This window comes from Gopherus flavomarginatus, chromosome 4, assembly GCF_025201925.1.
Source record: "Gopherus flavomarginatus isolate rGopFla2 chromosome 4, rGopFla2.mat.asm, whole genome shotgun sequence".
NCBI lineage: Eukaryota > Metazoa > Chordata > Testudines > Testudinidae > Gopherus > Gopherus flavomarginatus.
The window spans coordinates 161,345,807-161,370,645 of record NC_066620.1 but is presented as its reverse complement, the minus strand read 5'-3'; the positions used below and the strand labels follow the sequence as shown (position 1 = coordinate 161,370,645).

Below are 24,839 nucleotides of genomic sequence, written 5' to 3'. Positions count from 1 at the left end.
TTTCTAATGTACTCGCTTCCTCTAATCCTTCCACTAGCTCCAATGACCCTGTCCCAGTGGAACCCTGTTTATCTGATCTAATTGGGACCAGGGCTAGATTGGATAATCAGGAGAATTCGCAAAGAGCTTCCCATCCCTTATTTCAAGATGGGCGTACGGTGGCTTCAGGCCTGGGCGGCTGGTGGCTTGTGTTAATATGGAGAGCTGGATAATGGAGGCTCGGATAAATGGGGTTCTACTGTATATCAGTAAAACGTGTTCAACTGATACCTATTTATATTGTGGCTAGGGAAATTAAAGTTCAGCATTTCATTTCAATTGCAGAAAAATGCAGATTTTTATATTTTATCAGAGAATTTAGGTCTTTAATCATGGAACAATTATCAGCAGAGATCCTAGTTATCATTGGTGTACAACATCTGTCTCTTAGAGTCTTTAATATAAAGAGAGAGAAAAATCTAACATTTCCCTTAGTAAGTTGTTCCAGTGGCTAATTACATTAACTGTTACATTTTGCAATGTATTTTTTTCCAGTTTGCATCTATCTTCATTTTTACAGCTTGTTATCTTTATTTACTGGATTAGAGTCCCCTAATATCAGAAATCTTCTTCTCATGTAGGTACTTAGACTGCAGGTACTTAACTTTCAAGTAGGTCATGATGTCTGGTACCATGTTCCCCTTCTTTATATTCTGAATAAATTCTCTGGCAAGAACTCAGTCCATAGTGGTTTCTCTTGTAGTTGGGATATGTATATCCAGATGTAAATTCAACTTGATACTTATTTTCCATTCTTTTAGCAGTGACAAGTTCCCCACTACTGGTTTCTCCTATCCACAAGTCTAAGCATATCTAAAGACAGCGTGAGATCACTTCTGTGATCAGAGGCTATTTTACTTAAGCAGAAATCTCTTGCAGTGTAGGATGAATCTAAAACTCTTCACACTCTAAGTTGGCTTCCAAATCTTTGCTAATGTATGGCACCAGAATGCTCTATGATCCCTTGCATTAACCATGACCTAGTCTTCTTTCCATGTGCCTGATGTGATTATTTAGATTTAATCTTCTGTGGCTGAATAGTAGGAATTATACAGTGTTCTGTAGGATATCTCTTACCTTTTTTGTGGTGGTTCTTTTTTTTTAAAGCCCTAGCACATGGGACATGCCATTGTGATGGTTTTACAATGACCATGTCTTCTAAACTGATCAAAAACTACTTTTAGGAGGGCCATGAGACTTAGGTCTGAAAAGCTTTTCATGCTTTCCTATGAATCAGTAGACATGAAATGTACCTGAGTTTTGAAATGATTCTTATCATTCTTTACTGCTATTTAGAGTGTTCATAATAGCAGCTCCGTTGGCTGGGAACGGCAAACTGCGAACACTGGGAACTGAGGGTTTCCGTGCCTGTGAATGCTCCAGGTAAACAAAACATCCAGGCCTGCTAGTGGCTTACCTGATGGGCCAGGAGCCAAAGTTTGCCAACCCCTAAAATATAGGGTCAGCTTATGAAAGGGTCATACAGTCTTTTGCTCTTTTTACCTAACCATCTTGGGGGGGCGGCTTATAAATGAATGGGCTATTGAATGAGTATAAACAGTAATCAAGTTCTTACCTTTTTTGAGATTCTACAGCAATGATCTTCTACACAATGCTGTTGTGGGCAAAATCTCCCAAACAATGATCTTTTCCTTCAAACACGCTTTCAGTGCCTCGCCTATTTCTGAAAGGACAGCTCCCACTAGTCAAAATGAAAATACTAAAAATACAAAATTAAAAGAAACAGTACAACATCTAAATTCACTTCTGAATACAATATTTTGCAATATAAGATTTAATCAAATACATTTATTGGAGGATCCTCCCAACAACTCAAGATGTTGTATCTCTGCTGACTCCTGAGATCGGGTGGAAGAATCAGGACATTGACATCTACAAAACTTCTTCCATTTCAGCGGTAGAAGTAACTGGTGGTAAAAGCAAGCTTTTATTCTGTATGGGGACCAGCCTGTACAGGGGGACATAGCGCACAGTTGGCCAGTGAATTACACAACCAATTGTGAGACTGCACTAGAAAGTTGGGTATTTTGATTTCTGGATTTTATTCCTGGTTCTGGGAGCAGAGTTTGGTCAAATGGATAGGTGGTGCACTACCAAGCATATAATTTGGTATATTCCTTCCTTCTGAAAGGCAGTGTGTGTATTCAAATGGATGAGATTTGGGTAAGTCTAGATACGGGGGGGTTATTCTGAGCTCATCCTGAAGTGACCTTTTGCAAATTATCTGTACATTAGGGGAATGATAAATAGTTACCCAAATGTAAGGGTATTAAGCTTTTGTTAATAAGAGTCCTGAAGTGCAGAGGAACATTAACAGCAGTCGTAAGAGCTGGGACTTGAAGGCTTGTGCTTTCCTGGCTTGCAGTTCAGTGCAACTTCCCCTAAGCTGCACAGTGTGCATGTGTGTGTTCACTCATAGTTCTGGATTCAAAATTATGTTAAACGAGTTAAAATTGAATACATGTCCTTAACACAAAAGTAAAAACATTAGAGATGTGGTAGCTATCTCAAAAACAAACATGACAAGTCAGGAAATTCAGTGGGAAGGTTACACTTTAAAGAAATACAAATAAGTTAAGGTGTGGAAATGCACATTGACAGCTCCCAGACAACCATAATTCTGTCTTGTGGGTTGGCAGTTCCTTGGAAAAACTGGTTTAGGATAGGGTGCTGGTAAATATTGTCTTAAACTGGGAAAATCAAAACCATTCCTAGAATATATTAATGAAAACTACTGGAAAATATTTAACATTTTTATGCTAATTTTGCAGTGATATGGTCTGTTTAATTTTAATTAAAGGAAATAAAAATGTAAAAGCCTGAACTTAAAGCTGTATGTTAATATTTTGGCTACCTGAAAAAGAAACTGGAACTTCTGAATCTGGGAATTCCCTTTCTTTGTTTAGCAAATAAAATTACATGTTTTCTAAGGAAGGGGAATTCTCAGATTCAGACGTTTCAGTTGCAGTTTTAGGCAAACTGCCTAATTGGCCTGTATGGTACTCTGTTGATCTGGCTGTGTGGGGAGTGCAACTGAACTCAGTGAGTAGAGGGACTTAAGTTAAAATATTTCTAAATGAACAGAGAAAGAAGACCACTTGACCCAGTTCATAGCTGACTTATTTTTTTTAAGAAAGTTAATGAAGACAGCAAAGGGTCTTAAATGCAGAAATTGCAAAAGTACAAAAGAGATTTAATGAGGCAGTTACTTCTGTACACATGTTGACCAACCTCCTTCATCCAAAATACTCAGGAAAAAAATGGTCAGCTGAACAAGAAGAAATTGTAAGCAGTGGTAGCTCAGCAAAAATCTCATTTTTTTTTTTCTGTATTTACTTGCATTTAAAGTAGAAGATGCTCTAAACACAATATTTCATCTTGAAGGAAAGTTTCCCATGTAACATGGTAGAAAAATCCGAAGAGTGTTGACATTCCATCTGGCTTCATAGAACTGTTGGTGCAGTTGCACCAATGGCTGGCAAGTTCAGCAAGCATAGACTGAATCTTTTCAAACTTTGGATACATTCACTCAGTACAGGAATAAGCTTTGTCTGTCCACTGCATGAAAGTTGGTTTTCTGCTACAGAAGAGTGTGTGGTCAGTTGCACCTGCTTAGGTAATCTGCAATGCTGTATGCTTCTGATTGCTTAATGTATCAATCCTACAACTCTGCATTGTCATTTTAAATCAATGATGTTTTTTGACTTTTGTTGATATAATATTGAAATGAGTCATGATTAAGGCCAAACCTAATTCATGATATTGTGGAAAGTACAGCCCCCACAATATTAGGCTTTCACATTTTGTCGGCTGCGTGGGGCTGACAGCAGGAGCCCTAGCGGATGGGGTCCCGCTGTCAGCTCCGTGCATGGTAGGGCTCCCGCTGTTAGCCCAGCGCATTAATGACTGTAATATAGTTGCAGCCAAATGTCTTGGTTATCTTCTTTTTCTCCTCTCCCCTCCCCACCCCAAAAAAAATAGCATTTGGTGTTTATTTTGTTCCAGCAAATTTTTCTTAAATAGGTCTTCTCTGGCTTTCCAAATTACTACAATTAATAAAGGTCCATTATTACTTTTCTGTGTTTTTCTATATCTTGTTCACAACTCAGCTGCAATTATTTGACAAACATCCCATGATTCAAGTAGAGCCTTAGGATGTCCAACTTCCTTGAGAAAATACTGAATCAAAATGCATACAAACATTGAGGGTCACTATTATAATTGCATATATTAGTATTACACCCACTGCAGTTTTAGTTTTTATTTGTACAGCCCTATGTTAATTTCTGAATCTACTGCCCTATGTACCTACAATTTGAATATATAACTAAAACTAAATATAATGTGGTAAGCGTTAAACAGTTTTTAAAATAGAGAATGCCTTAAACTTGGACTAATTAGTTTTTCTTGGAGTGATTAATGATTTTACCTGGTAAAACCGCCTCTGGTACGTACCATGCTATCCTTGGATATCATAAAATACTTTAATATTAGTTCAGAATTGTTCCAGATTAGTCTAAAGTCATCAAGTTTTTTGTCATGGTGTCACCATCATTCTCTTTTGGAACAATAGGAAGAACGGCTGGTTTCAAAATAGGGCAGCTTTGCTAAAAGCAGTCTGTAGCTTTGCTGTCATTGAGAATAGGAGATGGCAGCTGCTTTGAAAGAGAGCAGTCTTAGAATTTTGTGTAGAAGAACGTTCAGCTTCAGCTGAAGAAACATTCAGTTACCACAGCAATGAAGAATAACCGTATGAAAATAATCCTTTTTCAAAAAAAAATCTTCAAATGAGGCCAGTGCCTGAAATTTCAATGAATGAAAACTATATAAAGAGTTTGAAGTATCTACATTAAGATAACTTGGGTCAAAAAATGGTGATGTAGGATGCTAGATTTCTTACAGGAGCCATTTAAAATTCTTTTTAATTCAAACTAACAGACTTACTCCGAATACAGAGTGAATTTTCTAATAATTTGCTAAGTAGTATAGCTTTAGAAAGATCTCAACTTTATATGTAACAAAATGTTTGTATTCTACAAAATGGTTTAATTCCTGCTTTAAATGCAAAACTCAATTCAGCTTTAACTGTAGAACTGTGATTTGTGCTTGTGTAATATATGTATAATGCTTTCCTGAAGATGTGGTAATGCGTGACCAGGCTGCCAAATGTCATGTAAGATGTGGCAGTTTCGGAGGTTTTGGCCAATTGGACTGCCTGGGTAGAGACTGGAGGGCTCCAAACTCCCTCTGCTCTGTTTAAGGGACTTAAACGGTGTTATGGAGTTTGGGTGGATTGGCAGCAAAAAAACACTTCTTGCTTTTTAGTCACTATGGGGAGGAGTGGCAGCCACTCTCCCAGCATCGTAGTGCGGGGGGGGGGGGGGGGGTTTGGCTGTGCTCATCTCAGCTCACCTTTTTTCCCATGACCCTGTATGAAACTCTACCCCACAACATTTGAAGTTTTTTGGATATTTGGTGTAGTGTGTGGGTTGAAAGAAGATATTTTGGTAAAGAATGTGATGGAAGGTGGAATTCTCTGCAGGAGGACAAAGTTAGGGTTGTTTGGGCATTGGCCGTGGTAGCAATAAGATGTGCCTGAGGATGGAGGGAAAAAAGTGTATACTCTTGAGCCACCTAGCTTTTCACTTCTTTGCTGTTGTTGGTGTGTCATGTACATTGTGTGTTGCAGTCCTGCTTGATTCACAACTAGATTTTTGTACACTAGATGGGGTGGACGTTAGGAAGTGCAGCTGCTGACTGAAGATTTGATCAGTCAGCAGCTGCTTACATAACCTTTCTTTCATGTTCAGGTGCACAGAAGACCTTTTCATAGTAGGGTGAAATCTAACAGAAAAATGTAGCTTCTGACAGATTGTGTGCTTGGACCATGATACTTGTGTGTCCTGCCCATAAGGTTTATACATTGACAACTCTTGGTGAAAATCTGCATATCAATACTTTTTTTTTCTCAAGTATGAATTTAGTCTGCAGGAATGCGGTTTACTTGACAGCCCTAGTAAATGAAGTTCTCTGTTTACAGAATGGTAGCAGGGCAGACCTCCATAAGAACTTAAGCAGTCATGGAATAAGAGAGAAGGTCCTTTTCATGGATCAGTAAATGGTTAAACAATAGGAAATAAAGGGTTGGCATAAGGTCAGTTTTCAGAATGTAAATAGTAGGGTACTCCAAGGATCCATACTGGGATGTGTAACGTTCATCATATTCATAAATCTGTAAAAACAGGGTAGACAGTGAGGTGGCAGAGTTTGTGGATGATACTAAATTACTCAGATACTTAAGTCCAAAGCAAACTGAAGAGTTACAAAGGAATCTCACTACACCTGGTGACTGGGCATCAAATGGCCGATGAACTTTAGTGCTGGTAGGTGCAAAGCACATTGGCAAACATAATCCCAACTATACCTACAGATGATGAGCTCTAAATTAGCTGATACTACTCGCATAAGATTTTGGAGTCATAGATAGTTTTGTGAATACATGTGCCCCGTGAGCTGTGGCAGTCAAACACACTAACAATGTTAGGAACCACTAGGAAAGGGATAGATAACAGGACAGAAAATATCACGATATCACTATATAAATTCATGGTACACCCATACCTTGAGGCAACCAAAACCACATGCAGTGTTCATCTCAAGAAAGATATTAGAATTGGAATAAGTACAGAGAAGGGCAACAAAAATGATTAGGGGGATAGCTTCCATAGGGAGGAGAGATTAAAAAGGGTAGGTCTGTTCATCTTGGAAAACAGATGACCAAGGGAGGAGGATATGTTAAAGGTGGCGAAAGTGAATACAGAAGTGTTGTGTACCCCTTTTGTCTTATAACACAAGAACCAGAGGTCACCCAATGGAATTAATAGGCAGCAGACTTAAAACAAAAGGAAGTATAACTTTACAGAACACACAGGGAACCTCTGGAACTCATTGCCAGGAGATGTTGTGAAGGCCAAAAATATAACTGGGTTTAAAAAGAATTAGATAAGTTCATGGAGGATAGGTCTATCAATGGCTATTGGTCAAGATGGTTAGGGATGTGACCCCATACTCCAGGCATCCCTAAACCTCTGATCTCCAAAAACTGGGATTGGGCTACAGGGGATGGATTACTTGCTAATTGCCCTGTTTTCTTAAATCCCTCTGAAATGACTGGAACTGTCCGCTGTTGGAAGACAGGATCTCTGTGCTATATGGTCCATTGGTCTGAGTCAGTAGGGCCAGCCTACCCCTATGTTTTGCATTAGATCTGCTCAGGATGCCGAATTGTACAATTGGTTTGTTTTTAAGATATTGGTTAATGATGAGTGGCTGGACTACCAAGAAGAAATTTCTTGCAAAAAATTCAGCAGCATAAAAAAATCGAGGGGAACTTCAGTGGAAGACCCCATCTAGTTTTAGAGACAAACCAGACATGTGCTCCTTTAAATTCATTTTGTAATTTAGCCTCAACTGTGGAGCCACAAGCAGTCGTCTCTCTAATCCAATATACAGAGTAAAACAGGAAAATATTACTGGTGGTTGAACATTGTTATAGTTAGGTTTCTTAGGCAAGTTCTTTGATTGGCAGCTTTAACTGCAACTGCGACTCTGCTTGCTCAATTTAGCTTTAGATGTTCACTACCTCAGAGCGGCAGCACAGCTCTAATCTTTGTTTATGGTGGACATAATTGCTTTTTCTTTCCTTGGCTTCTTAAATTCATATAACTAAACTCCTCTAGAATGTGAAATAGCATCTTTCTCTTTCAAAACTGATGATTTGATTCTGATCCAATGGCACTCGCTAGGTATTGGAGTTGCTTTTACTCCAGTCTTTGGAGAAAAGTGTCATGAGGGTGGAAGGGCAGAATATCCCTGCAAGTGGTTCATTCTTTCCTGTCTCCCTTACAGCTCATACCCAGTTTTCAGGTGAAGCTAAACTCTGTGCCAGAGAGGACCCTTATTTGTGTGTGTTTATTGCAGCAGTGGCAAAGCTGATATAGCTGCATCTGTATACGAGCAGATGTCTTTGGGGGTAGGGAATCTTGTTTTTTTGTGTCCCTTGAAGCTCATGGACCACTTTTGCCACTATACAAATAACATTAAATGATGGAAAAAACTGTAGTCTGTTGTATTATTTCTGAATTCATGCAGTCTGAATCAGTAAGGGAGATGTATCTAATGGCTTGTTTTAAATTGTTTTTAGTTTAGCTTATGCTGACTCTTGGTTAACTAGCATTTTTTGAGATGGCACTGTTGTGTTTCAAGCTCCAGACCAAAATCCTAGCTTAAATTAGGGTGACCAGATGTCCCAATTTTATAGGGACAGTCCTGATATTTGGGGCAGTCCTGATATTTTGAGCTTTTTTCTTATATAGGCTCCCATTTACACATCCATGAGAATGATTAATGGTTTAGAGAATGTGCTTTATAGTGATACTCAGGGAACTCAATCTATTTAGATTAACAAAATGAAGATCGTGGGGTGACTTGATCAATCTATAAGTACTTGGGGAACAAATATTTGACAGTGGGCTCCTGAGTACAGCAAACACACTCCAATAGCTGGTAGCTGAAGTTAGAAAAATGCAGTCTGGAATTTTTAACTGTTAAGATAATTAACCATTGAGGCAATTTCCCCAAGGGTTGTGGTGGATTCTCCATCACTGGCAATTTAAGTCAAGATTGGATGTTTTTCTAAGAGAGATGCTCTAATTTATACAGGAACTAATTCAGGAAAGCCCTGTTGCCTGTGATAGGTCAGACTAGATAATCAGAAAGATCTATATCCAGAAGGAACCAGTGAGTCTGAGGTGTTGGCTGTAGGTGTTCTCCTAAAATTTCCATCAGTTACCACCAGTCCATTCCACTGCTGATAGCAACTGTGGAAGTGCTAGTGTAAACAAGTGACCTGTGGTCTTCCCATGGTGGGATCTTCACTTGCTCAGATCTAGATTATATGATGCTTGGGATGTTAGTGATTAGTTTGTCTACAGTAAAACTGACACCATTGGTAGAGCAGAATTGGATGTATTAATTTTGAAGACCTCTTTGGAAGAAGCTAGCATAGTTAAAGCTTTTAAGTATAGCTCCAACTTTACTGCTCAAGCAACTGACCATTAACCACCTTCCTGTAACCAGGGCCTGGCCCCTTCTCCAGAGGGAATACTCCAACAGGTGAAGAGGAATTTAATGAAAACACTTAAAATATTTGTTAATCGTATTCAAAGGCTGTGTTGAGTATGTCTGGACTGCCTGTGCCTGCAGTGAGGATTTATAAACTATCACACCAGAAACTTTGTTTTTCTCTTAAGCTCAGGTAGTATTGACAGTTATCCTAGAAGCAAAACCAAAAACTTGGAGTATTCAAATGAGCACAAATTCTCAGCATAAGCTATAGCTCTTCTCAGTAGTTCCAGAGGACAGAGATACAGATGGTCCAAAGTGATGCTCAGTCACAGGCTGAGCTGGAAAATCATTGGTTTTGGTTGGTGGTATTTATGAAGTCCTATTGAAGTCCACCTCTATTGCATGTGATTTTTCTCTTCCTTGCTCCAAGATGAAATTGACTATTTTTAGTATCTATTTTTGTATAAATTAGTGTAATTGGTCAGTGCTAAGTGTTGATATTAGCAAAAGCAAAGTCTAAGAAGTGTGCCTTGCAGTTGAAGCAGAAGGTGGATAAGGTGTATGGTGTTTCTTAGTGCCTTTGAGAGACCGTTCCACAACATCAAACTGAACTTTACTATTTAGTACACATGTTCAAAGTATTTGTTTAGGGGCTTCCATACTAGTCATCTTTTGGCACTCCTCTTTCTTCCTGGGGTTGCTTACTACTTCTAGTTCAGTGGGTCTCAACCTTTCCAGGCTACTGTTCCCCTTTCAGAAATCTGATTTATCTTGCATACTCCAAGTTTCACCTTGCTTAAACTACTTGCTTACAAAATCAGACATAAAAATACAGAAGTGTCAGCCCACTATTACTGAAAAATTGTTTACGTTCTCATTTTTTACCATGTAATAAAACAAATCAGCTGGAATATAAATATCGTACTTGTATTTCAGTGTAGAGTATATAGAGCAGTATAAACAAGTTGCTATATGAAATTTTAGTTTGTACTGACTTTGCTTGTGCTTTTTATGTAGCCGGTTGTAAAACTAGGCAAATAGCTAGGTGAGTTGATGTACCTACCCCCTGAAAGACTTCTATGTACCCTGGTTGAGAACCACTGTTCTAGTTAATCATTAAGAACTATCCTCTTAGGAGGAGGCAAAATGGGTTTCCAGAAAGAGGCATTCTTCAAAGCTTACATTCACAGATAAATACTGTGAGTCAGCATGTCATCTGTTAAATATGGAAAGTAAGTGTTTCTGCTTTTACAAAGGCATTAGGAGTTCATGGCTGCTGATCTGTGTTTTTTAGCTTGAAAGAGGTACTTTTTTCTTAAGCTTCTTCTGAACACAGGTGTTATACAACCCCATGCAGCTATGCTGGTATAGAAGTGCTTATACCATGTAGCCTATTCCTATATAGGGAATGAACGCTGGAGAATAGCTAGTGTAACTGCATCCAGTTGTACTGGTAAAGGTTATACTGGTACAACTATTTGATTAACCAAAAACGGTTTATACCAATACAAAATCTTGCGGTGTTAAACAAGCAAATGTACTTGACTGCATTCTTCTGTGTCCTCAGAAGAAAGGGTATTTGATGGATGTTTGTAGGATTGGGTGCTGTTTGGCAAACTCATGTCTTTTTGTCCCCTTAACGCTTAACCAAATACACAGCCTATAAAATTATTTTCTGTAGCTTCCTATATTTTTTCTGAAGATATTTAGAAAGATTGTTCATAAAAATTGTTTTAAAGAATAATCGTAAGAAACAGAAGATTCTTGAATAAAGCATAAATTGTGAGTGGGATAGTGTGTACACGTACCTGGGTGTGCAAAAGGAAAGACTCTTCCCCCCCCCCCCCCCCCCCCCCCCCCCCCCCCCCCCCCGGTCAATGCTTCGGGCAGAAAATATTCTTAAAATCCTATTATCACTTTTCAGGAGCCAGTTAGCAACCATTGTACAAGTGCTGGAAAAGATTATTCTAAAGCAGTGGTTCTCAACCTTTCCAGACTACTGTACCCCTTTCAGGAGGCTGATTTGTCTTGCATAGCCCCAGGTTTCACCTCACTTAAAAACTAGTTGCTTACATGTATTTTTATGTTTGATTTTGTCAGCACACTATTACTGAAAAATTGCTTACTGTCTCATTTTTACCTTATAATTATAAAATTGGAGTATAAATATTGTACTTACGTTTCAGTGTATAGTATCTAGAGAATCATAAAACAAGTTGTATGAAATTTTAGTATTGTACTGACTTTGTTAGTGCTTTTTATATAGCCTGTTATAAAACGAGGGGAATATCTAGATGAGTTGATGTACCTGCTGGAATACCTCTGCGTACCTCCAGGGGTACATATACCCCTGGTTGAGAATCACTGCTCTAAAGTACACTTGTAATTTGCATGCAACAAATTTACCGGACCACCAGGTGGCGCCAACTATCAAGTCAACAAATGAAAGTTGCTAATACGAGGCCTATCTCATGCTTTGCTTTTGTATGGTATTAATCAGAATCCGAGAAGAGGAAGCAAGAGAAAATAAAAGGATTTTTTGGTTTACTGCTTCAAAGGGTAGGGAGGTGATAGCCAGGTTAAGTGTAGGAGTGAAAGGAGGAATTGTAGAATGATAGTAATTCTTGAACTCAATGGGCCAAACCTTCAGTAATAGTCCAGAATAGCTTTTTAATTATAACGTAACTTGGCAGAATTTTAGGAATTTTTTATAATTTTGATAATGATTATTTTAAAGCATTTTTTCTCTAGTTTTTTCAATTTATATTATCACAGTTGTAGGATATTACTGGGGTGAAGACAGTTTAATGTGTAGATATTAACACTGAAGCTTTATAATAATTCAGACACGAATTGTTAACATCCATGTCAAAATATGCAAAGTAAATATTCCTAAATCTAAGTTCTCAAGCACCATTTTTCTTTGCTCCTCTGGAAGTGTGTGTGTGTATGTACACAGTACACACAGTGTACAGTGAAATTGATGCTTACTGACTTTTACTAATAAATATCTAATCCTTCCAAAGCCTAATTATAACTGCTTTTGAAATTGCTATAGACTAACTTCTCTGTTCCAATATGCACAGTATTTATAACAACTAGCAGGCTGCAGAATTTTTAAGTTAAATATTTAAAACCACCTATAAGAATATAAAAAGAATCTAATTTGAACTACAGATACAGAAATATTCAGCATCCCATGTCTCTCTAATACAATCAAAACTATTTTAACCTAAAATTTTCTTGACAAGCAGCTTCTTCATTAGAACAAAAAACGCACATTTCAGCAACAAGCCCACTTGCCTCTGTTTTGCAGGGAGCTGGCAAGCTGTTTAAGTGTAGAGACAACAGAACAGCATCTCTGAGCAGCCAGAAATGGAAATGAAATTTTATATAACACTCATAGACTTGTAGGTCAGAAGGGATCATTATGATCATCTAGTAGTTGGGCCTCCTGCACGTTGCAAGCCACAGAACCTTACACACCCACTCCAGTAATAGACCCCCTAACCTCTGAAGTCCTCAAATCATGATTTTAAAGAGAATCTACCGTTTCAACTAATGTAAACCTGCGAGTGACCTATGCCCCATGCTGCGGATGAAAGCAAGTGGCTCAGCTGAAATAATGTAACTTGGGGACCTGTGGGAGAAGAATTTTTGAGAAGTCACAAGATGAGGAAAATGTAGAGTATATGGAGTCAGGGGAATAGCACTGTCATTCTCTGTTTGTGTATCTGCTTGCGTTTGCTATTACAAAATTTGCTTTTGTGACATCTCGTGGTGTGTAAATGAGTACTACTTTGATTTTGGTGGGATTTTTTTCCTTATACTTTTCACATTTTGTTGCCTTTCAATACTCCAAGTTGTTTCCTCTTTCCCTTGATTGATAGACCCCACTCTGTTCCATTGTCCCTTGCCAGTATTTACTGTTCCTTCTCAGTTTTTTGACTGTGCGTTCTGGGAAGTGCCCTTTGTTTTCAAACTTTGATCCCTTCTAACAATATCTAACCATATCTGTTGCTTTGCTTGGTTATTTGTTTTGGATAGCGGTGGAAGTGGAAGGTTGATCAGAAGGAAATACTAAAACAGTGGACTAGTATTTGACCTGTGTAATGCTTTCATTCACATAAGTCGAGGGCCAGAGCACTGCTTCACACCTGCAGTATAGACAATGTTAATGGTAAGCTTTGGGTTCAAATATAATCTATATGCAATGATTCAGTATTTTTTTTACCCTCTGAATGATACTTTTTTAAAATCATCAATCAAGGCAAACGGTGAGCAAATAGACTTTGTGCTTAGGCTGGTAAATGGTTGTGACAATCTTGCAAGGTTGGTTATATGGATAATGGTTTCCTCTTTGATTGATGATGACCTCAAGAACTCATTCGTTCGATGACCGGGCTCTGTGTGTCTGAAGATGACTGATCAGTCTGATTCAGGCTTGGAACATCCTGTCACACGTTGGGCGGATGTGATGGCACTGTTGATGATGTGCGGACAGCCCTGGACTTGCGCAGCTCATGCTTTCTTTCAGCCTCAGCAGTACGCTTCACCTCAGAGGTATTACTGCCTGTGTGAATGAGGCTGCGCCATGCGGGACGGTTCAATGCAAGGGTTTCCCATGTGGCGGTGTTGATCTTGAGGGACTTCAGAGAGGTATTCAGCGTGTCCTTAAACCGCTTCTTTTGTCCTCTATGGGAGCGCTTTCCCTGGGCGAGTTCTCCGTAGAAGAGCTGTTTAGGGATGCACTCGTCTGACATTCTCACGACATGTCCAGCCCATCTGGTCTGGGCTCTCATCAGCAGTGTGTGAATTGACAGCAGACTGGCTCTGTTAAGGACTTCAGTATCGAGCACTTTGTCCTGCCATCTGATTTTTAGAAGCTTTCGCAGACAGGAAATGTGGAAGTGACTGAGCCTTCGTGTATGACTCCGATAGACAGTCCACGTCTTGCAGGGGTACAGCAGAGTTGGAAGCACCGCTGCTCGGTAGACCTTCAGCTTCGTTGGTAGGCTGATCCCTCGACGTTCCCAGACATTGGAGTGTAATTGGCCAAATGCAGAGCTTGCTTTAGCAATTCTGCAGTTTACTTCCTCATCGATTGACACTGCTCAGGAAAGGGTACTGCCCAGGTATATGTAGTGGTCCACTGCCTGAAGTCTCTGTCCATTTACAGTGATGGATGGTTCTGAGTACGGAGCATGGGGAGCTGGCTGGTGCATGACGTCAGTCGTCTTGATGTTAATGGTGAGACCGAAGTTGTTGCATGCAGATGAAAACTTGTCCATACTGGCTTGCGTTTCTGGCTTTGTACTAGCATTCAGAGCGCAATCATTGGCAAAGAGAAAGTCTCGAAGTACAGTTTCCTTCACCTTGCTGATGGCACGCAGTCACCTCAGATCGAATAGCTTCTTGTCAGTTCTGTACTTCAGGCCTACTCCTTCAGTGCAGTTTTGAAAGGCATCAGTCAGAGTGGCAGAGAATATCATGCTGAACAAAGTGGGTGCTAAAACACACCCTTGCTTGACTTTGTTGGTGACTGGGAAGGCCTCAGATGTTTCTCGTCATCCAGGACACAAACCGTCATACCGTGATGAAATTGACCTACCATTCATGTGAATCTGTCTGGACAGCTGAATTTCCACATGATTCTCCACAGGCCCTGGCGACTGACAGTTGAACACTTTCGTGAGGTCCACAAAAGTTGCGTAGAAGTCACTATTCTGTTCTTGATATTTTCTCCTGTAGCTGACGCGCAGCGAAGATCATGTCAATAGTCCCACGTCCCTTGCGAAAGCCGCACTGTGATTCTGGCAGTAAGCCCTGCTCCAGGTGAGTGATCAATTGGTTCAACAAAACCTGTGCAAGAACTTTCCCCGCTGTAGAGAGCAGCAAGATTCCATGGTGATTGTCGCATACCTGGTGATTGCTCTTCCTCTTATAGAGGTGCACGGTGGACGCGTCTCTAAATTCCTGTGGAATGGATCCCTGCTTCCAGAAGGACTGAAACAGCTCAGTGAGTTTCCGTAGCAGCACTGGTCCACTGACTTTGTACACTTCTGCTGATATGGCATCTGACCCTGGGGCTTTGCCACTTGACAGCTAGTTGATGGCTTTCTTCACTTGGTCCTCTTCTGGTGAAGCATCCATGGAGTCATTGACTGCAACCTGAGGCATCTTATCAATGGCCTCATCATTGACGACTGAGGTGCAGTTGAGAACTGCTTCAAAATGTTCAGCCCATCTCTGGAGAATCTGTGTCTTCTCTGTAAGGAGCACAGTGCCATCAGAGTTCAGGAGGGAAAGCTCCCAAAAGACTGTGGACCATAGAGTGTGTTGAGGGCTTCATAGAACTGCTTATAGTTGTTCCTGTCCACATATGCCTATATTTCATCTGCTTTGCCGCTCAGCCACATGTCCCGCGTTTTGTGCAGTCGGTTCTGTACTGTTCTGCGAGCGTTGATAAAGGCAGTCGTCTTTGCCGCTGAGGATGGATAGTTTTGATATGCACGATGCAGGCAGTGCTTCTCAGCAAGTGAGACCTGGATTTCTGTATCATTTTTGTCAAATCAGTATTGCTGCCTGCATGTGGAGGGCCCCAATACCTTCGATGCAGCTGTATGGACAGTGTTGCGGAATCGCTCCCAGTCCTTCTCAGCGTCATCCTCAATACGAAGATCAGCAAGCTCATTCTCTAGGTCTTCCGCTAGATTTTCAGTGATGTGGTTGTTCTTCAGCTTCGACACGTTGATCCTTTTGAGAGCCTTGCAGCCTTGTGGTCGTCTCTTCGGCATGATACGGAGCTTCATTTTGGATACTATGAGCCTGTGGTCTGTCCAACAGTCAGTGCCGCACGTAGCTTTTGTAACCCTGACATCTTGTCTGTCCCTTTTCCTGATGATGACATAATCGATCAGATGCCAGTGCTTGGAATGGATCTGCATCCACGAAGTCCTGTTACGGGTAGGGAGGAGGAAGACTGTATTGGTGATCAGAAAGTCATGTGCTGCACAAGTTTTCAGCAGTAACAGGCCACTGCTGTTACACTTTCCCACTCCATTTTTCCCCAATGACTCCTTCCCAGGCTGCAGCATCGCATCCGACTCTTGCGTTAAAATCGCCAAGCAGGATCAGCTTGTCTGTGCGGTGCACTGATGATAGCAGAGCATTTAGTTCTTCGTAGAATTTATCCTTCACATCCTCTGGGTTGGTCATTTTGGGAGCATATGCGCTTATCAAAGTAGCTTGTTTTCCTTTTTGAAACGGAAATTGCATTGTCATGAGTCGGTCATTCACACCCTTGGGGGGACTGGCAATTTTCCGAACAAGATGATTCTTGATGGCGAAGCCAACTCCAGATGCATGACGCTCATCACTGACCTCTTTGATCTGGTGCTGGAATGTCTGCAGAGTCAGACTGTATCTGTACTAAAAATGAATCAGTATAGTAATGTCAGGGGCATAATATTTTTGGCAATATTTCTGTGTTGGCAAAAGCTGTTATGTAGATGCAGGTATGGCAGCATAAAAGTGCTTTTGCCAGCATAGTTTATTTTGCTATAAGGTATACTGGCTAAAGCATTCTTTTGCCTGTATAACTGGTCAGGTGTGGGAAAGGCTGACTTGATAAAAATAGATTTTGAGATTAAATTATGTATCAAAACAAGATTCTAGACAATAGCAGAGCCAATGCAAACGCTTCTTTCTCGATTAACATAACCTATATCACTTAGATAATCCCTCAGTAAGAGGTAAGAAACAGATGACTGAAATCTAATCCATAGATAAAATGTTTTCCTCTCCCTTTCTGCATCATTTTCAAGAGCTACTACTCCGACCACAACCTGTGAATCTGCCTTCTGAATGTTAATATTGGTGGCATTTGCATATTTAGACTGAACGTTGTTCATGACTTCCAGTTTAAGGTGTGCCTTTCTGGAACAGACCCGAATGAGCACTAGTCTGTCAATTTTCAGAGCGCGGTGCAAACACCATCTTTTCTTATGTATCTGTGGTAACAGGGAAGGATGAGGAGGAAGGGCATCAAATTTTCAAGCATTCAGACACCTAGGATGGCAAGAACAGAGTTTGGTAGTTTTATGCTTCTCTTAAAGTTACACTTTGCATACACATACTACTGGAAGTAGTGCTGTATAAATACCTAAGTGACAGTTAAAAATGTCATAATATGTGGACCGGTCCGAAATAACTAAATTGCATCAATATATATTAAAAGTTACCTAGTACTCTATTCTAGATTAGTGGTGCATAAGGAAGACAAGCCCATTTATGACTACAAGCACAAAAGGTTTTAAGAGGCAAATAAGTGAGATTAAAATTCAAATAGCTTTCTATCAAGAAAGTGAACACAAACATTACTCTAATGTGCATTTCTGCAATAAAATACCTGTCAGCTTTTCACAATTGTAGTAGCTGAATGTTCATAGCAAATAATTTAGACTTGAAATTTTTGATATTTCTGATCATGAAGCAAATGAGATGTGTATAACCTCTGATTAAAGTAACTGAAATGAGAAAAAGGGTGACTTGAACAATAGACTTCTGTTATCCTCAAATATGCTTTCATTGTTGAAATAAAAAGATCCTGATGTGTAGAATTTGGCGCTTGTATAACATAGGCTATTTGTTCAATAGTCCAAATTTAATTTAATTTTGAATATAATTCTGTTGGATAGTTAGCCCACCTCACGCATACTTTGAATCTTCATGATTTCTAATTCAGATTTGTTTTGTTTTATTAAGACAAGTGAAGACTTATGTAAGTGATAGACTCTAAATTTTCCGATGAAATTAGTAGTTTACGTTTGTGGTGTTTATGAATAGAAGTCACTCCTACAGATGAGGTATTTTGAATATAGTTTCTGATTTTGTTTGCTGTATGTGTTCTTCTGTTGTTGCAAAATTTGGATTGAAAATATCAGTGACTATGTAATTAAGGTTTCAGAGTAGCAGCCATGTTAGTCTGTATCCGCAAAAAGAAGATGGCACCTTAGAGACTACCAAATTTATTTCAGCATAAGCTTTCATGGTCTACAGCTTACGTCTTCAGATGCATAGAATGGAACATATAGACAGAAGATATTTATATATACGGAGAACATGAAAAGGTGGAAGTACCCATACCAACTAAGAGGCCAATCAATTGAGGTGAGGAGCTATCAGCAGCAGGAGAAAAAAAACCGTTGAAGTGATAATCGAGATGACCATAGATGGTGCGAGGAGAACTTAACATGGGGAAATAGATTCAATTTGTGTAATGACCCAACCATTCGCAGCCTCTGTTTAAACCTAAGTTAATTGTATCTGATTTGCACGTTAATTCGAGTTCAGCAGTCTCTCTTTGGAGTCTGTTTTTGACTTTTTTTTGTTGCAAAATGGCTACCTTCAGGTCTGTCACTGAGTGGTTAGAGAGGTTCAAGTGTTCTCCCACTGGTTTTTGACATCAGGAATCCTAACATGGGTTTGACTGCAAGAGGGGTTTGGGGGGCAGGCTCTGGCCCAGCATGCACCGGGGGCAGGGCAGGCTGCCTGCCTGCCTGTCTGCATTGCCCCTGTGCCACTCCAGGAAGTGGCTGGAATGTGGGGGAACAGGGGAACGGGGTGTGTGTGTTGCTGTTGCTTCAGGCACCGCTCCCAGCATCTCCCATTGGCCAGGAACGGGGAACCGCGGCCAATGGGAGCTGCTGGAGGTGGTGCCTGAAGCAACATCAACACGCACCCCTGCGCCCCTCCTCCCTCAGGTTCCGTATGCTTCCCGGAGCGATGCAGGGCAGATAGGCAGGGAGGGAGCCTGCCCTGCCTCCGGTGCACGTTGGGCCGGAGACGCTCTAGGTAAACGCTGAGGGAGGGCGAGGGGGCTGTGAGGACCTCGTGGGCCACAGAAAATAACCTTGCTGGCCACATGCGGCCCGCGGGCCACGTGTTTGAGACCCCTGGTGTAGCTGCTTCCTTCTCCTCTCTTGTACTCTCAATGATCCTGGCACCTATTCAGCATGGGAGAGACTTGTCTACTTCTCTCATCTCCATTGCCTGATACCAGTGTTTCCCTGAGTGCCAAGTGGATCAGTTCCAGAGAGAGTTCTGCTCCATCTCAAGATGGAGCATGCTCAGGTTTGTTCTGTGGGCAGTGCATTTACAGTTTTGGCAGCATGTAGGAGCTCTGTGAGGCACAAGCATTTGCAGTGCAGATAGAATATTTGGAGAATTTAGCTGCCAAACTTTAGCAAGTCTCGGAGCATGTGTGAACTGATGTTTTCAGAGGCTTGTAACTTAGCCAAACTTGGGTAATTTTTCATAGAGACAGCAGAAGGTACTTATCTTAGAGTGGGATGCTGTGATAGCCAAATTTCAAATCCTTTCTCTAAAGCATGGAGACACTTGAACTTTTCAGTGAAACGATTCTAAGAAGTTTTAACATGAGTAAAACGTGTTTTCCCCAATCTTGGTTTTGGAAGCAGCTGAACCATTTTAGGTGAAACTTTCCAAAAACATTCAGCATAACATGAAAAGTTTCAGCCCAGATGATAAAGTTCTGGACAAATTATAAACCAAGTGAAATTATTTAGAAGTGTTGTGGGCAACCTTAACAATAGGTGGCACACCAGCTCTGCCTGTAATATCTTAAGTTGTATTTATACCTTAGGCCAGGGGTCTCAAAGTCCCGGTCTGTGGGCCATCTGCGGCCCAAGAACCTCCCCACTTTGGCCTGCGGAGAAGAAAGGCATGCAGCCATGCTGCCGGCAATGTCTGTTGCAGGTTCAACCCCCCACAGCTCTCATTGGCTGGGGGAGAGGGACAGAGATACCATCATTAGTCACCAGCCAGAGTCAGTAGTTGCTGGGCAGAGTCAGCCATGGAGGCAGCATCAGTTTTGCCCACAATGAATATAAACAAGTCAAAATACTGAGCACAACTATCTGATGCACACCTTGCTGCAATCCTGAAGGTTTCAATTGCTCAGTTACTGAGGCCAAACATCAACAAATTGACAGAGCTGAAGCATTGCCAGGTGTCTGGCAAACACTAAAAACTCTCTGGCAGGCAAAGAATTGTATAACTTTGTATGACAGCTTTATTTCTAAGAAATTAGAAATAAAAAATTCAGTGTAAACGTTTTCTGAACGTAATCTTCAGTGACACTATTTGCCTGCTGGGAGGATTTGAGGACTGGCACTGGCCCTAAGGTAAATTGAGTTTGGGACCCCTGCCTTAGGCCATGAAATAAGCTTTACCCTTTTGAACTACTCCCTACAATTTTATTTGTAGGTATGTAATTAGCTGCATGCAATAACTTTTAATTAACTGCTGATTAAATATTCTAAGTCATGGTTTACTCACTTATAGACAGTCAAATTTTCATAGGTTTAATGTGGGGCTGTGTTTGCCTTTATTATATTCCCATATGTTTTGAGTTGGTGAATTCCTCTGAACTGATGTCTGCAAAGTATTCAGAAAACCAGTGTCTTCTAGCTGAATAGACGTCTTGCTGCACTGGCCTAGGGAGGTAATAGTATTTATATAGCACTAATATTACAATATTTTAAATGTGGCATCTGGCTGTTTCCAATGCCAGAAAGAGATCAAATTTAATTTTTTATAAAGTTGAGGGGATTGACTTTTATAAAGACCAAAAAAAAAACTAAGGATGTGTAGTTAGCTCGAGTGTGAAGAGAGACCATTGAGTAATTCGAATTCTGTAAGAGTGATAAACCAAACTTTGGGTAACTCAGTAGTGATAGTGAATTACGTGTTCAGGTCTCTGCATACTTGTTCTTGTAGCCTGTGAGAAATATGCTCAAAGAATAAAGTCCTCCATTCAACCCCGAGCATCCTTATTGCGCCCATCCACCCACCCTACAACTATCCTCAGTTTCCTCCCATGACCAAAAGTTCATCATCCCAGAATGGATTGCTGGATAACTTGTGTAACGGTATATCCTGTATTTTCCATTCTATTTGGCTTAAGGACCCAAAAAGGCTCAGACTTATTGTCCATGCTTTTTGTTCATTCCAAAGATCTGGCGTCTGTAATAGGTGGAGGTTTTCATATGCAGACTTGGTAAAATAGTCTTAAAGCTAGATTGCAAGGGGTCAAGGAAGTTTGGTTTCAAGAGGTTTGTAAGATTCTTGATCTCAAAAGCTGGTATTTTTGAGAAGGCGTGTCACAGTTGCTTGAGGAAAGCTGGCATGCTTCGTTTCCATAGAAAGTAATCGTTTCTACCAGAGTACCAGCTGAGTGGCAGAAGTCTAATTTACAGGTGTAAACTGAGTGAATTGTGGTCCATGTAATGACTATTTCCTATGAAGAAAGCATTCGGCTTTTGTTAATGCTATACTGTTAGCCTTTAGCTGTTTCATGCCAAAGGAACATGAATACAGGTAGTCAATCTGGCAGATTTTTTTCCATAATTTGCCACTTAATCTATTTTATCTATTTGCTATCTTAATCTTAATCACACTAGCGACTTCAAAAATACTCTCCCTTCTTGATTTACTTTTCTTTACGGTCATCTGTACTATCGAAAGTCTAACCTTCTAGGGGGTGGTTGGAGGATTTATGTGGGCAGTATCACTTAATTTTAGTAATATTTTTAGACAGAGTTCTGCTCTATCTTACTCAAGTCTTTTGCATTCATGGATTCAGGGTTGTTTCTGCTTGCTTTAGGGCATATCTGCATGGACACTTACTGTATGGCAAAGTAGGATGTTAATCTACCGTGCTCCAGTGTGGTGAGTCCTGTCTGTCTGTGTGGGCTGTGCTTCTGCACATGAGAAATTCCCTAGTGTGCATTGACTTACTGCAGTCACTAGGGAGCTTCTAGCATGCAGCAGCAAAGTGAATACACAGGAAATTAGTATGCCAGACTGGAGTACTGTAGATTTACACCCTAGTTTGCCAAGCAGTAAAATGTTCATGTAGATGTGCCTTTAGTGACCAAAATAAGCTCCTTATTCTTAGTCGTCCTGTAGAGTCAACACAGTTATGACAGCTAACTGGACAGTCTCTTCCATCTTGCACTCTACAAACAGAATTATCCACTAAGTTAGTTATGTCTTTACACCCTATTAAAGACAGAGTGGTTGCAGAAGTGTTATAGGGGACCTAATTTGATAGCTCGTGATGTGTGAGATGGAAAGACCCTAGTATTGAAGCCCAGGTTGCATTTGATTTGAGTAGATGTAGTCACACATTTCTTGTCAATGTGCATGCGCCCAGCTCATTGAAGCCAGAGAATTTTGCCTGGCAGCACTCTTTCCCTACCTTGGCTATATAGGATGGTGCCCACCCTGAGCGCAACCTCATTTTCTTCTCACTGCTGTAGCCTAATCTTATACTATGTATTAATTATATTGATTACTTAAGAATCCCCAGTTACCACTTGGAGGGTTGACAGATTCTTGCCCCAAGATCAGGCCCAGTATTATTTAAATTATTATATAGTTGGGAACCCTGATGTGCACAGTTGCAATACTCGCAATATAGATACCCTTTTACATTTACAAATATAGTTTATTAATACATTGAAAAACAGGCTTTGGAGCTGTGCTCCAGCTCCTGGCAGAAACCTGCAGCTCCGCAGCTGCTCCAGCTCCGGGCTCCGCTCCAAAGCCCTGTTCAAAGATTCAGATGGCAAGAGACTTATAGCTGAAGAAACACCTTTTGGAGCAGACCATAAGGCCTTTGTCTGATCAGTCACCTTCAGAACTAGCAAGTGATGCCACTCCATGTTCAGATTCTGCTGTTTTCCTGCAAGAGGAAGAAAAATCATTCTCCTTCCTTTGGTGCATTGAGGAAGAGGTCCCATAAGAGTAGTCAGGGCCACTCAAGGACTCGCAAGATGAGGGAGAGTCTTCCTAAGAGGAGTGCTGATGGCACCGTACTCCCTCTAGCACTCAGGATGGGGCAGGTCCATGTAACTGCTTCCCAGAACTGGGAAAATCAGAGAGAGCTCACACTGTTAACTCCAGTTCTGGCTATGGGGTGTCCTTTGAGACTGTACCAGTGATGTAGGTCCCAATGCTGATTGTCTCCATGCTGGTGGCGTATCAGGTGGCTTCAGATCTGCTTTGCTTCTCAGTCCCTGATTCTCTGCTAGTTGAGGAGTTTTCTGGTACCATTGTTTCTACTGCTTCATCTTCCATTGTGCCCTTGGCACCTTCTGGCCATGTCGCAGAGGTGCTGGGTTCATTGGTGCTGCAACTCGCACTGTCCGTGGTGGAATTGAGGGAGACACTGGGCCCAGCAGTGAAGGCCCTCATGGTGGTGGTGAGCTCTTTGAAACAGTCATTGCCTGGTCAGCAGATCCCATTGTCAAGCTTGGTACCATCCTTGGTGCCAGTTCCCTATTACTCTTTGACACTGATCTTACCCTGTGTTGGGCTTTGGATGAATCAGAGCACTTGTTCTCCCTGTTGGGGCCAGCTGGCTCCCCCTTTGTCACTGGAGAATCTGTGGGACTCCTTGAGATCCAGATTGGGGTTGGCCATCCTTTCATTGTCACCAATAGGCACCAGAGACCATCCTCGAATCACCGTCTGTACTAAGGTCAGCATAGATCCTGCAGTCAGGACAGAGGCACTTGATCTGGTGCCTGCTAGCACCAATGATAAATCTATTTTCCCCAGTCCCTCCTTGGAATCCTTGGGATGCTTCTCGGTCTTTGAGGTCTCATTCACTGACCCATTCTAGACAAGATCCCCTGTGCAACTGGTGACTCCTGTTCCCTGAACTAGCAGCTACATTGTTGGTGTAGCTAACTGCTGCTTTGTTTTCTCCAGACAGCTTGATGGTGCTGGCCTCCTTAATGCCCATGAACTTCAAGGCATATCAAGGTCTTCTTAGGTGTAAAGCCACTTTATTGGGCATCCAGGCTGAATTTCTTCAGGAGAACACACACAAGCTGCTGGATATTCTCCAACTATCAGCTCAAGGGCTAGTAGCCCTCCCAATAAATGAGGCTCTCTTGAAGCTGGCAAAGGCCCTCTGGAATACTCCTGCTTTGTTGGTGCATGCAGAGAAAAGGTACTTCATTCCCATACTGGATTTTGAGGGTTTCTGCTCCCAGTTGGCCCTTAAGTCTCTTGTGCTCTGTCATTAGCTACATTTAACCACAACAGGGAAGGTATACATCTATGCCTAAGGACAGAGTCCGAAAGTATGGACTTGGTGGAGAGGAAGAGTTTTATACTACCTCTTTCCTGTAGATGCACATCACTAACTATCAGGCACTGCTCTCTAAATACAACTTCGTTATTTGGGTGCCCACATCTAAGTTTGCAGACACATTGCCAGGAGCCTCCACGGAACGCTTTGTCATTCTTTGCAGAAGCCTGCATGGTAGCCAAGACTTTTACCGTCAGCTCTAGATGTGGCAGATGCTTCAGCCAGAATTATGGCATCAGCTGTGACCATGAAGAGGGCCTTATGGCTGCAGAATTAGGGCACTGTGTCCAATGTGCAGCAGGCCATTGATGAGTTGCCTGTTGATGGTAGGTTTTAGTTTCTAAAAAGATTGAGGTGTGAATCCTTTAAGGATTCCTGAGCTAGTTTGCATTCCTTGGAAATTTATACTTTAGCTGTACAAAGACATCACTGCAGTGTTGAGCAGCAATACTGCTTGCAGTATTTC

The 24,839-nt window shown here is 41.1% G+C and overlaps 1 protein-coding gene across 4 annotated transcripts in view; it reads left to right on the top strand.

The window, feature by feature from the left end:
* Positions 1-24,839, top strand: part of SMAP1 (small ArfGAP 1) — a 226,501-nt gene that overhangs the window by 4,508 nt on the left and 197,154 nt on the right. Inside the window, exon 1 of one of the 4 annotated variants that reach the window (XM_050950831.1) lies at positions 18,162-18,357. The exons of 2 other annotated variants lie outside the window; for them this stretch is intronic. Coding sequence is in view for 1 of the 2 variants with exons in the window: in XM_050950829.1 (XP_050806786.1) it covers positions 19,203-19,320 (118 nt within the window). In the remaining variant the exon portion in view is untranslated. Of the gene's footprint in view, positions 1-18,161; positions 18,358-19,183; positions 19,321-24,839 lie in introns of those variants that run through there. One more of the 4 variants, XM_050950829.1, reaches the window with a different exon arrangement.